We start from the raw sequence: 14,321 nt of genomic DNA, 5'->3' as shown, positions 1-14,321 counted from the left end.
GAAGAACAAAAATGATGATAAGTATTCTATAGAGGGAGAGATAGCAATAAAACAGAATGTTATCTGGTGAATCTGGGCAAAACATATATGAGAGTTTATTGTATCAGTCTTGCAACTTCTCTGAAAGTTTGAAATTTTTTCAAAGTGTCATTTGAAAAATACACTATTTTGGTAGAAAAAAATATGCTTTCAAACATCCAGGTTATCCCCTCTGTTAGTTAAGAGATGTAAAACCACAGCAAATGGATTTGTATTGGCAATTGGCTCTGTCAAACCAGGTACCTGGTGTTGCTAGAGGTGGATCCCAAACCAAGAGCTCATGTTCGGCTTGGATGGCCTCCTGGTTCTTTGATAGTATGTCTCTGCTTCTACCATTTCTGACTGCCAATCAAGTTCACATTTCACACGAAGGCAGTATGGGAACAGGGCCAAGAGAATGGGACTGTCTAATCTAAATAACCATAGAGCCAGGAAAAGAACATGGGGATAATCAGACAAAATTACTTTAGCAGCGGTGTCTCATTCATGCCAGTGTGAGCACTGTGGAAACTTTATGCTAGTGGGCATAATTTCTTAAAAAGTGTCCTGAGAAACAAAAAAGTAGAGTCATTCCAGGGGCACTTTGGTTTAAACTTTAAAAAAATTGATCAGAAGCACTGAGAAATTGGATTTGCCAAAGTTACCGGTGACTACAATTCTGCTGTTATTTCTTGTTTCCTAATAACAGGAATTAGAGTCTGAGAGGGTTAAGCTTTTGGAGGATGTGACTTTCAACAAGCGGAAGATGAAGGAACTTGAAGACAACCTTCTCTACAAGTTAAGCGCCACAAAAGGTACCATGTTATTAATAAGTACATGGGTGATGGGTCCCGAGTCAGGATTTCTTGGGACCCTCTTTTCAGCACCCTCCTTGGTGACTATAGATGTGAGAAAGCAGATGAGTTAACAATGCAAACACAGGGGATCCCTGGGTGACTGCCTTCAGCCCAGGGCACCTGCCTTCAGCCCAGGGCGTGATCCTAGAGTCCCGGGATCGAGTCCCACATCAGGCTCCCTGCCTGCTTCTCCCTCTACCTGTGTCTGCCTCTCTCTCTCTCTCTCTCTCTCTCTCTCTCTCTGATGAATAAATAAAATCTAAAAAAAAAAAAAAAAACAGTGCAAACACAAGCAAGGCAATTTTTATCTAGATGTTTAAAGAGGGACCTCAGAGAATCTGATTTTTGAATTAGCAAACAGAGTCTGAGCATTTGAGAAGAATACAGTTTTCTCGATGTAATTGCTCTCTCCTGAGAAAAATAAGGGCTCCCAGTAAGCTAGGTAACTCATAATAGGCTAATTTGCTTGCCCAAAGGAAACTAATGTGCTCAATCTAATTTTTTTAAATAAAGATTGACTCTTTCACTTGGCATTGAAATACAATTACCACAATGGGCTATGATGTGTGTAATCTGTGTCAAAGGCACTTAAGCACCCAGGGCCCAAGCTCACTCTCCACTTTGCCTTGACCTCCTACTTAGAAGTCAGGGATGGGTTCTCCTCAAGGGCAGTCAGATCCACGTGCTACACCCTAATTTGGGGATGTAGTCTCTCTAAATAAATAAAAACATCCTATCCAAAGACAATAAAGCCAACAAACACTGTATTGTTCTGCAGTAGGCAAATCACAGTAGCCTAAATTCTACCATTTATTACAGACTCATAAAGAGTGCTTCCCAATAGCACTGTACTCCTTAGATAAACAAAAATCTTAACCTCCCAGAAGTACATAATGTGTTATTCTCACAACATTCTCCTGCATGGCCTTGATGGTGATCTCAGGGAAAAATCCTTCTATCTGCCTTGATTGCATTGCTTGTGTTTGTGAAGTTGTCTGTCCCCTGGTCCAGTGACATCTCCCTGCCATTTGGATACCCCTGGGCATTCTAATATTAGCAAGGATTGCTGAGAGCTCTTCCCCCAAGAGCGTGCTGGATCAAGGTCTCGTTCCTGTGAGGTGAATCACAATTTGAATTTCCATAGTAGACCTAGAATGCCCATCAGAGTAACTCACACTTTCCTAGCATTCACCCACCATCCAGAATTGGAGGGTAGGCCAGGGCACTGCTGTTTGCAGATATCGTGACCTTTAGCTCAGCATGTCCGAAGTGTCTTCCCGTATCTTAAAATGGAATGTATTGGCACAGATGTATTATTTGTATTAAAAACAATAATGGAAGGTGACACTCAAAATAAAATGAGGATTTTTATTCCTGGTGGGACACTTGCACCATCCTCCAATTTTCTCTGTTGGAGACACAGAGGCACCAGAGTTCTCAGTAGCAAGTTCTCATGACACTTTCAGGGGGACCACGGAGATGGTAATAGCGTTGAAAGCCATGTCACATAAAACACAGCTGAAACCACCCAGGGTGGAGGGAGCCAGATTTTGTCTTCAGACATGTGAAGACCAAGTTACGGGGGCTGCCTTGGGAATCACCTTTTGCAAATTTACAGGCAGCATCAGAGATAACCACCTGTCTGCAGGAATGTTTAGAAGGATGCAGGCATCAGATGACAGTTGGGCCAGAAGCTTTTCAGTGTGTTAACATCCGCCCTTCTATCCTGACGCCTTTGAAGAAGTGGCCCTGAAAATGAACAGGATGATTTCAGAAGTGATGTGTCTTGCTCTGTGGCTTCCCCATCTTACGTTCTCCCGTTTTCCTGTCTGACTTTTAGGTTCCTTGGTAGATGACGAATCTCTCATCGGGGTTCTCAGAACCACCAAGCAGACAGCAGCCGAAGTGAGTGAAAAGCTCCATGTGGCCGCAGAGACAGAGATCAAAATTAACACAGCTCAGGAGGAGTTCCGGCCTGCAGCCACCCGTGGAAGCATCCTCTACTTCCTCATCACAGAGATGAGCATGGTCAACATCATGTACCAGACCTCGCTGGCCCAGTTCTTGAAGTTATTTGACCAGTCCATGGCCAGGTGGGGCCTCCCATCCCTACCCCATTGCGTCCCACCCTCGACCCCTGCGCAGAGTACCTCAAATTTTTTTGTTTGTATTCCTACTGTCTTAGAAATGGCTGTTTACTGCCCAAATTTTTAAAATGTGTTGCAGATCTGAGAAGTCGCCACTACCTCAAAAGAGAATTACAAATATTATTGAGTATCTGACATACGAAGTTTTTACATACTCTGTCAGAGGCCTGTACGAAAACCACAAATTCCTCTTTGTACTCCTCATGACCTTGAAGATTGATCTTCAGAGAGGAACAGTGAAACACAGAGAGTTTCAGGCTCTCATTAAAGGTAAAGGGCTTGGAGTATGGATGCAGTAGGTAAAGGAGAGTGCTTCTGATAAGCGCTTTGATGTGCTGGAGACCCATTTTTATAATACAGTGGGTGAATGTTGTTCTTGGGAGAGCCAAGTTCTTCATACCTCTTTTTTTTTTTTTTTTTTTCCTGATTCCCATTTGCTTTGCTCTGGTTACTCGTAATGATTTTCCTCAGGTCTGTGGTGGTGTTTTTTGTTTTTGTTTTTTGTTTTAGTTATCAAACTTACCTGAAGTTTGATCATTGTTGCCTATGGTTGGGAAACCCAAATGCCAAAGAGAAGAGCAGTGAGGCTGGTGATGAGCTTTCTATCTATTGCAAGAGATCAATTCCTTGAGCAAGGGAGTATAATGACTTTTAAGACTGAAAAAGGCACCCTTGGATTTCATATTGGAAATTAATCCTCTTCAATGCTCATCTCCATTCTGGGTTCAAAGTATCATTAAGAAGATTTCCATTCAATTCAGTCAAACAAATATTCATTGAGCATATACTCTGCAAGCCCACCCTGCTAGTGTTGGGATAGAAGGATCAACCAGACATTGCTTTCACAGCAAGCAGTCCCATAATGGGAATATAGATAATTTTTTAAATTATTGCAGAAAACCCTAAATGTTACAAGAGAGCTAAAAACAAAGTCTTAATGTTCTAAAGGAAGGAGAGATTTGTGGTTGGTGAGACCTGTAAGAGCTGCTTGGAAAATATACTGTTGTCAGATAAGCCGTGAATTTTTCAGATGATTTGATCCATGGGAAAAATGTTCTGATGTATTTCTTATGTTTTTTTGCTCTTTGTATAAAGTTTAATAAGACATTTTCTGGCTACCCCACCCCCCAAAAGAAGAAAGTCTTTTAAAAGGACCGTGAAGGAGAGGTAGAAGTGAAGGAGACCTTCCATGCTGAAATAGAGCAGCATCAGAAAAGGAATGAATGAAGGGGGCATGTAAATTTTGAGCCTTGATTCCTAGAGGAAGGATTTTCTTGATCTTGTGAGAGACAAGGAGTTGTATAAGGTGGAGATGTAGTCCCTCTAGAATCTCTTACCATCTTTTAGGAAGATGATCCTGGCAGGCCTGCATAGGATTGCAGATAAGAGGTTCAAGGGAATTTATTATAATCTTCCCAGCCACAGGTAATACTTAGCCCAGTAAAGATAATGAGAATATAAAGGAGAGGCCATAGAAGCAAAATGGCACCAGACCAGATGTAAGAGCCAAGACAGGGGTCAGAAATGAGTCTAAAATTTCTGGTCCATGAAGAGATTTCTGGTCTAGTTGACTGAAAGAGGAACTGGTTTGAGAAGTGTCAGGATGGGGGAATAATGAATGTGATTTGGGGACCTAGTTTCAGTCAGAATAGACCAGGTTTCGGGGCCATGAAAACAATCCTGAACTTTTGATGGCTTGACACAACAAGGGTGGTAGATTCTCATTTATTCTCTCTCCAACATGCCTGTCATGGTCATCTAGGAATTGCTTCTATAATTACTATGGCAGAGGAACAGGATAAGACAAATTGGGTGCCTGCATCTAAAAGTTACCCCATGAATGACATGTGTCACTTAAATACTCATTTTTCACTAGCCAAAACCCTTGCCAAACCCTTGTGTGTCTGGCAAGACACACAGCCACAGCTAGCTTCAAAGAGAGCAGGGATGCATACTTCCCATGTGCATGGAAGAAGGGAAAATTGAATGTTTTTGAACAGCTCTGGGAACTGTGCGCACATGTTGAATTTGAGATATCCAGCGGTTAGAAAGGATATGCCAGACAATTTAGAAGAAGTCAGACAGATGCAAAGATAGGGCATAACAACCAAACCCCTGGGGATAAAAGAAAGGGTAGAGTATTTCTAAATTTATCCTACAAGGGGATACGACAGGATGCACTTGTACCTACAGTTTCCTATTTATAATAAACAGGCAGTAAGCTATAACTGACTACTCTATCATCTTCTTTCTCAACTTTAGTTCATTTCTTCCCCAGATTCAGGTTAGATGACTATTGTAGAAGCTTTGCAAACAATCTTACATAATGTCTAAAATTTCTGGACTTTTCATGTCTTGTAGTTCAAAGGAACCTGGACTGTGTCATACAGTTTATATTTTTTCTCAGGTTGAATGCACCTGGAGAAGTTGATGTCTTCAAGCGTAGACATAAGGCGGTGTGGTACAGGGAAATGAGCCAGGGTCTGCCACTGACCAGTTGTATGAGTTCAGAGACCATCCCCTACTACCTCTATGTACAAGAGGCTGTGGGGCTCAGAGGGGAAGTGATAAGTACCAGCTGGGAGAGGCGGGCAGGCTTTCTGGAGGGTCCAGGCATACAGGTTTGTGGCCTCTGTGACGGTTAAATAAAGTGAGCCCAAATTTACCAAACCTAGAAAGCTCCTTTGACTTACTTCAGCCACCTTGAAGCTTTCCCTTGGACCAGGGGCCACAGCCTCAGTGTCCGGGGCACTAGGCCATGGGGAGGAAGGATGCTGACATCTGTGGGGATCTAGGCAGAAGCAGGAGAAAAATGATCCTCAAATATAGCAAAGCCTTCTAACTGTGGAACACAAGTGGGATGGGGGGGTATACTTTGGATCTTTCCTTATCCGTGAGCTGGCTTTGCTTCCTGAGTCCCATCTGCCAACAAGGCCCCAGATAGGATTTAGAAAGAAGAAGGAAACCTGTCTCTTTGGGCCATAATGGGTGGTGGGAAGGACAAGAGAATTGAAGGTAGAAGAAGGTCAGGTACCCAGATCCTGTCGCTTCCCAATCTCCTGAGGCAGAACCTTGGGTGGATACAGAAAGGCTCTTGAGAAACATCCAGATGGGAGATGTCCCTGCATTCTGCCCGGAGCCACATCTCACCTGGCGTTGGTGGAGGGGAATGGCTAGAGGGATAAGCCTGATGTGTGGCAAGCTCAAGTGTGGTGTGGATATGTTGAGAGGGCTGGTGTACAGCCAGGGCCTGCAGTTCAAAACCAAGAAGCTGCAGGCCAGCAGAACTTTATTCCCGGGCACAAAAGACCAGTGTTCTGTGGATAGCAGCCCAATGCCCCTGTAGGTCAGACAGGATTTGTCATAGCACAGAGGACACAGTACACGAATCCCAGCCCATGGCAGAGACTGGAGGGCAGCATGCGGATCTGAGGCATCCTCCCCATCCCGACCCAATCCCAGTCCACTCATCTCTCCCCTCGCCCACCCAGCCAAACCAGAGCCATTACCTGATGTAAACTGGATTCTTCGAGAGATAGGATGTAAACCAGAGGAGACTGACGAACACAATGAGGAAGAAATTTGTGAGGAGGATTGCAGTGGTCACAGAAAAATTAAAAAGCCTGCACATCTGGGTCATGGTGAGAGTGTGTCTGTGATCTTGCTTCATAAAGCCATAGAGTCAGAGATAGCCAGATTGCACAGGGCCAGGAATGCCAGGAGAGCCAGTGAGAAGAGTTTGAATTTAATTTAGTTGGCAATAGGAAGCCATCGAATGTTTTACGAGCAGGGAAGTACCATGAACAGAGCAGTGCTTTAAAAAGATTAATTTGGGATTGTATGATAGGTTGTTGACAGAAGTACAATCAGCTCAGCAGTAAAAGAGGTTTATTTTTTGAAAAACAAACAAAATTGGTTTATTGTACAGTTTGTATTAGTTTTGAGCTGGCTTATATTTTAACCACATTATTTTTATGAAAAGGATACATGATTTTGTTTTCAAAGTTTTTTACAAAGTTAACAAATACAGCCCTTAGACTTTGACTTTTTTTTTTTTTATCATTTTAACTCAGTAGTTAAGAGGGGAAGAAGAAAGACTTATTTATCATAGCAGAAATATTTGATCTCCTAGGAACGACTGTCCCTTTGTGTTAATTCCTACTTCTTTTCTGCAGTATTTAGAAGGTGCCTTTGACTTCTTTCTTCAACTGAGAATGTCAGAATACTTTGAAAAATGAAACAGATACTAGGGACAATCCCACGTTATAGAGTAGTTGATATAACTAAATTTTCCCTGCCTCTATTTTAGAAAGATACCATCTTTCTTTTGTCAGAAACCATGGACAAAAAGACACCTTAGGGGGTCTGCTCTTGCCTTCCAGGCTGGATTTGACCTGAGCCTTCCAAAACAGAGAACTAATGTCAAAATAACAGCTAATGATTACATAGTTCTTACTATGGCCCAAGACTGCTCTGCGCTTTCTACATACATGACATTTTTTAATCTTCACAGCAACTAATCTGGTAGATTTGATTATTACACCCATTTGACAGAAGAGGCGACCGAAAAATATTGAGTTCTTTGTCTGTGTTTATGCAGCTGGCAAGTGGCAGAGCCAGAATATCTTGGGGAGTAAGATGGACTGTTATTGTTTTGGCTTAGTGGAGGTGCACCAAGATATTTGAAAACACCGGTTGTGGTTTAGGTGTCTTCTGATGTCTTTGAGGCTTACAGTCACATGAAAACATTGCTTTTGGAAAGAATCAAGAAGAAAATGCATTTGTCTCTTTTTTTTTGACCAAAAAAAGTTAGAGAAGCAGAGTCCCTTGAGTCTGCAGGTGATGCTCTCCAGCAGTTGCTTCTCCATCAGTAAACTGGGTACTAGCAGAGGACAGCTTTCTCTTTCCCCGGGTGACGGCGGTGTGGTGTCCAGAGAAGGCTGACCTGTTCTAGAGGTGTTGTGGCGCTCAGAGCCACTGACCCAGAGGTGGCGCAAAGGGATTTATGAGAAAAGAATACTTCAGCTCACTCACTTTCTCAGGAAGGTGCTAGAGGGAGAGCAGCCTCTGCGGGCAGTCCCCTACATTCCTTCTTTTGCCCAATGGTTGATATGTGAAGTGGTGGCATTTAATGAGTTCTTCAGGAGGATTATAGGACTTAGAAGTTCAAAATCACTGTTTTGCACATATCTGAATTAAACAACACAGCTAATAACATGTTACTAAAGACATGCAATAGAGGAATTTTGAAGCTGTAAATATAATTATGTATCTTAGTGGAAGATTGCCCCATTGGGTATGCTCATTTGATTTGTGGTTTGCTTCAAAATGTGATCCAATACTGTAATTCATGCTCTCTGCTAGATTCCCTAAGAGCAGAGGCCTTGTGTGGTTTTTTTTCTGCTTTATCCCCAGTGTCTGGAATATGCTGATACACAGAGAATGCTAAGTAAATATATGTTGAATTAATGATCTGAACATGAGTTACTCCCTTAAAAACCCACAGAAGTATTGTAACCCTCTCCATCTTTTTGACCTGGTAAAAAATAGTATTGAGTATCAAACTTCTGGAGGAGTTAAGACTAAGAGGTGATTTTTAAAATCACCCATGAAAAGTTAAAACTATTCATTGACGTCAACATTGTAAATTTCACAAAATTGATTATTTTAAAAAAAACTATAAAAATGCAAACAGCTGCAGCCACCTGAGAAAAATTAGGTACAGGGAGAAATGACAAGGAGTTGCCATCTGTATTTTATAAAGTGGTGTAAATCAGAAAGTAAAACACTAAGACTTGAAGGAAATGGACCAAAAAAAGATAGCCACATTTTCTGTTGTGATGATTTCCCCATTTTCTCTGTAATATGGTTACCTCACTTCTGTTATTTGGAAAATGTGTCTAAAAGTGAAGCATACACTGACCTGATTCCTGCTGACACCTTTCCCCAGGGGGAGCAGCTCTGGATCTGAAAGCCTGCCCTCCCAAGCCGTTTCGCTGGATCCTTGATATGACCTGGCTGAATCTTGTGGAGCTGAGTAAACTTCCACAGTTTGCAGAAATTATGAACCAGGTAACAGGGCTGGATAAAGGTACAGATCTGGAAACCCAAACATACCAGGGGCCATTTTTTTTTAAGGATTGTTCATTTGTTTGAGAGAGAGAGCACACACAAGCAGGAGGAACAGAGAGTGAGGGAGAGAATCTCAAGCCGACTCTGCACTGAGCACAGAGCCCAACTTGGGGCTTGATCTCACGATCCTGAGATCATGACTTGAGTGGAAGCCAAGAGTCAGATGCTTAACCGACTGAGCCACCCAAGTGGCCCTGGGGCCATTTAAATTGGGGCCCCTGGTGTCAATTCCTGCACGCAAAAGGCTCAATGCAACAGTGTAGCTTTAAGGCATTAAGCTTCTGTGGGCGATTTTAGATGCGGAGTATCAGAAGGAGCCTTGTCATAGGTGCAGGTGACTGCCTTTTCCTCCTGTATTGTGGGCTGGGTCATTTATGAGTCTGCTTAACTCAAGCTGTCAGAACCCAGTGGACCCTTTTATTTTAGACTATTTTGTTATAGACTGTGTTTTTACATTTTTATTGCTGCTTCTGATTAAATAAATTGTGCAAACTGAAATTTGAAACAAATGAAGAGGTTGGGGTCCTTTTTAAAACTATCGTTTTCATGGTGGAAATATAAAATGGTGAAGGATAATGGTAAAACAGGTCCCGATTCACCTGTTGCTTTTCTAGTTTGAAAATGTAAATGTGTTACTGTGGCTTCGTTGTTGATTAGGTTCTCACTGGGAAACAATTGTGCAACTCAGCAGAAAGATAATTCTTTCTGAGGTTAGTTGGTGATACCCGCCTGTCACTGATGCAATGACAGTTGCTTAAAGTCATCTTTGTTGGGGTTGCTGGTGATGGATAACTGGGGCTATGCGTTGACTACAAGTTGGCAGAGACCTCATGCTGAATCATCACGTGATTCCCTCCCCTCTGCACACACACCCCCCCTCCCCCCAGCCCAGCATATACCAGGTATGTTTGTTTAGTGACATTTCTGAAACATTATGGAGATTCTTTACCTTTTCAGCCATGGCTGGGTCAGGGTCCCTGGCTTCCGTCTGTGATGGGCAATTAGGTACAGACAAATACTTGGGGAAGAAATAAGGTGGTCGGAGTCTGGCAGGAGACTGATAAAGGAGACCTCAGGAGCACCACTGGGAAAAAGCACTCAACACCTGCGCCCTCTGCTGACGGGTTATATCGATACTGGGATACCCATTATGGTTTGCCTCTGTTAATTAGAACTTATTTCCCCATGGTGTAGAATCTGGTAACTACTACTGCTTAACAATAGGATAAGTACTTTGCAACAACTTTGTGCAAGGGAAATAGTATTGACCTCACTTTATGGGTGAGAAAACGGAGATTCAGAGCGGTTCAGGACTTGCCCAAGGCTGCGGAGCCACTAAATGGCAAAGCTGGTGTCTGACCTTATGCTCTTTCCCTTATCTCTCCAACTCACCATGGGATGGGTCAGAAGTGAGGGGAGTGGTCATTCTCAGGAAAGTTGCACAAGTTCATGGGGCCTGCCATCCCGTGGCCATCAGTTTGGCGTCTCTGTGGGGGAAAAGGGCAGAAAGAGAAGGGGATCCGTCTCCCAGCTAAACGGGTGTCAGGAACTGAAGCAAAAAATAGCCTCCAACAGCAGCTGCCTGCTTTGGCATCTCAGGGTGAACTGTTTAGTGCCCGGGGAAAGTGGAGGCGGACAGCCAGAGGCTGGAGGATTATCCTGTTGCTCCTTGCAGATGCGATTCACCCTGGAGGCTCTATAGAGGAGTTCAGATGAGCAGGTTCAAGGCCCGTCAGCAGGTAGAGGAGGCCTGCAGGTGGCGGTGTGGGCAGTGTGCAGGTGCCCCTGCAGTAGGAGTGGAGCTCCAAGTGTCCCGGCAGATTCTTTGGGAGCAGCCAACTTGGGGAAGCCACTGCAATGTTCAGGAGAAAGATGGCAGGCGTAAAATGTTTCAGAAATCCTCCTCCTCCTTTGAGTGCCTGGGGAAGAAACTGTAACCTAGTTACTAAGCAATTGTCTTGCTCTTCATTTGCACCCAGCCTGCATTCTGCATGAAGAATTCTTTGCATGGCGTGGACTTTGGGCAGTTATTCAACCTCTCTGTGCCTCCGTGAAAAATGAGGATAATCTGGGTAAAAATACAATTCTTGGGTCTGGCACATAGTACCTGCTCTATTCGTGTTTGCTATTTGCTTTTAGTGCTGACCCCGGCTTTGAAAACGTGCTTACAAACACTGTCTAAATGATCCAGCCTGCTTGTTGCTCAGTGGCAGCATCAGACTCATCAATCTATTGTTTTTGTAATTGGTTTTGTCAGTACTGGGGCTTCAGGGAGTGCCTTTTAATGCTTCTGAAAACTGGAGTTTCTTGCCATGCTTCTGAAAGAATAGGTATTTGAGACCAGCTCTTGCAGAAACTTCGTCTATTCTTAGATGTAAGGTCTCAAGGCAAGGAATCACTGAGAAAATAAAAGTTTAGACTTTGTCATCTGTCACTATTTTAAGTAGAGGTCAACATTTAGAGATTCGGTTATCAGAATGGTCAGTATCAGTGGTTCTCAACCAAGAATGACTTTATTCCACCCCCCACCCCCCACCCCCCACCCCCGGAGAGCATTTGAGAATATCTAGAGCTGTTTTTCATTGTCATGAATTAGGGACAAGGGTACTGTTGGCATCTAGTAGAGGCCAGAGATGCTGCTAACAATCCCACAGTGTGCGGGACTGCTCCCCTAATGTAATCTGTCCCAGAATGCCAATAATATATTGGCAGGCTGTAAAATCCTGGTCTGTGTTTTTTCCTGTCCAATCAGTTGGTATAATTGACACACAGTCATAATTTCAGTGAATAATGTAGAAAAGCAATGGAAAATGGAAAGGGAATAGTAATACCCACGTTCCTTGAGTCACTGATTCTGAAAAAAAAAAAAAAAAGTAAACTGTGTGGTTATGTTTGAAAAACTACCTGCCTATAAAGAATGACCCTCTAAGGTTATTCAGAATTCTCTCCAGTATATTCCAACTGCATCTATTCTTATGGCTTGCTAATTGGCTTATTTATTGTAGATATCTCGTAATGAGAAAGGATGGAAAAACTGGTTTGATAAAGATGCTCCAGAGGAAGAAATTATCCCTGATGGATATAATGATTCACTCGATACCTGCCGCAAACTTTTACTTATCAGGTGAGAATAGGTATTATCAGACCTAGAAACATCACTCGTCATCTTGTCAAATTACAGATCTTACCTCGGTAAGTTTACTTCAGTGTGTCCAGTGGTTATTATAAATGTGTGCACTTCCAAATTGCCATTTGGGATGGCAATTCCTAGTTCCTTGACAAGCAAATAAAATGGTGATGGTGGCAGGGAATGTATTAATGATGGGGCTTTTAGCAAAAAAAAAAAACATGAAAAATATGCCTTTGTTATTCCCTTCGTTCATCATTTACCATTGAGTGAATCATTTATTGTTGAATTTACTTCTTAAAAAAAAATGGACCTCACAGAGTTGCAAGGCAATTAGTCTATAAGCTGAAATTCCATTTTTCTTGAGGAAAAAAGTCAAGACCTGCCTATTTAAATGTATAAATGCTGTTTTGGCTATTAAAAATGGAAAAAAATTTCAAAATTGATGATAAGGAAAAAATTCTTTCTTTTCTTTTCTTTCTCTTCCTTCTCACTGTTCATATTTTCTAAATATCCAGTAGCTCAAAGAAGGCTTCCATACTGGAAGGGAGGGGTGTGTGTGTGTGTGTGTGTGTGTGAGAGAGTGATTGATGGCCAAGGTAGGAGGGTGGAATGGGAGGTAGATGGGACCACCAAAAGGACAACAAAAAGATGTAGGATTATTTTGGAGTAGTCTTTGTCTTCCTAACATTATACACTTGAGCTTGCATTTCTTCGAACAAGTTGTTTCCTCAATGTTGTCTGCTTTTTGAGGGTAATCAGAGTGGTCAACAGTGGTGACCTTATGATGTGCAGAGGAGGAAGGAGCTACTTGTTTGTTGTTTTTGTTTTGTGTTTTTTTTTTGAATAGATGTCTCTTTTACCCATAATTTAACAATTGACTCCATGTCAAATGAAGAGCGCAATCTATTAGCAAATAAGAATCTGTAGAGCTTGTCTATGATCTAAAATATAAAATATCAAATGATATTTATTTGATAGGTTGCTGTGTATATTTAAGTCTCCCCTGAACACTGCAGAGCTTCAGAATGTGCAGCAGGATGGCCCCCGCATCATGTTCAGGAGCTGGCAGAGGAACATCTCCCCTTGTGTCCCTGCTAAGTCCCCACACTTGAAGTGGGCCTGATAGGTGGTAGGCACATGATAAATATCAGAGAATGAGCATGCTCTCCTGTGTGTTAGTCTGAATGAGGAATTGCTTACTTGAAGTTGGTAGCTTCAGGGACTAGGGATAATTAATGATGTGATTTTTAAAAATATTTTAAATATTTATGTTTGGAGAGAGAGGTGGAGAGCACGTGCATGTGAGCGAGGTGGGGGAGGGGCAGAGGAAGAGGAATAGAGAGAATCTCAAGCAGGCTCCACACTCAGCTTGGAGCCTGATGTGGGACTTGACCTCGTGACCTTGAGCTCATGACCTTGGCTAAAATCAAGAGTCGGATGCTTAATGGACTGAGCTACCAAGGCACCCTACCACTGATGTGATTTAAAAAAAAATTTTTTCCCCTCTAACTTGTATTCATCTCTAGGTCTTGGTGCCCAGACCGTACTGTTTTTCAAGCAAGAAAGTATATTGCAGATTCTTTGGAAGAGAAGTACACTGAACCAGTTATCTTAAATCTGGAGAAAACTTGGGAAGAAAGTGATACACGGACACCTTTGATATGTTTCCTGTCCATGGGATCTGATCCTACCATTCAAATTGATGCACTGGCCAAGAAACTGAAGCTGGGTATGACCAGAAATCTATGCCATTTAGCAAAACTGCCATATTTTTGTCTTATTAAACATTGCCTTTCATAGTTTCATAACTGATTCTTAGAAGTACAAAGCTGAGTTAGAAAAAATATCAAACTCTCTGCTCCCTTTTCAGATCTCCTTGAGTGTGGGTATGATACAGATAACTTTGTGCAGAGAGGAACACACTAATGTTAGTTTTGCTATTTTTTTTTAAGTTGTGAGCAGAGGAATATATCACACGGATAGCAGACTCGCAAGAATGAACATACAGGGATATTGCCATGTCTATATAAAAATTAC

At 42.3% G+C, this 14,321-nt stretch overlaps 1 protein-coding gene across 1 annotated transcript in view; it reads left to right on the top strand.

The window, feature by feature from the left end:
• Positions 1–14,321, top strand: part of DNAH8 (dynein axonemal heavy chain 8) — a 340,697-nt gene that overhangs the window by 251,395 nt on the left and 74,981 nt on the right. The window contains exons 71-76 of the mRNA XM_041748133.1: positions 728–833; positions 2,716–2,968; positions 3,102–3,292; positions 8,973–9,094; positions 12,160–12,278; positions 13,811–14,013. Coding sequence (XP_041604067.1) covers positions 728–833; positions 2,716–2,968; positions 3,102–3,292; positions 8,973–9,094; positions 12,160–12,278; positions 13,811–14,013 — 994 coding nt within the window. The remainder of the gene's footprint in view (positions 1–727; positions 834–2,715; positions 2,969–3,101; positions 3,293–8,972; positions 9,095–12,159; positions 12,279–13,810; positions 14,014–14,321) is intronic.

This window comes from Vulpes lagopus, chromosome 1 (assembly GCF_018345385.1).
Source record: "Vulpes lagopus strain Blue_001 chromosome 1, ASM1834538v1, whole genome shotgun sequence".
NCBI lineage: Eukaryota > Metazoa > Chordata > Mammalia > Carnivora > Canidae > Vulpes > Vulpes lagopus.
This window is presented reverse-complemented; position numbering and strand designations above follow the sequence as displayed.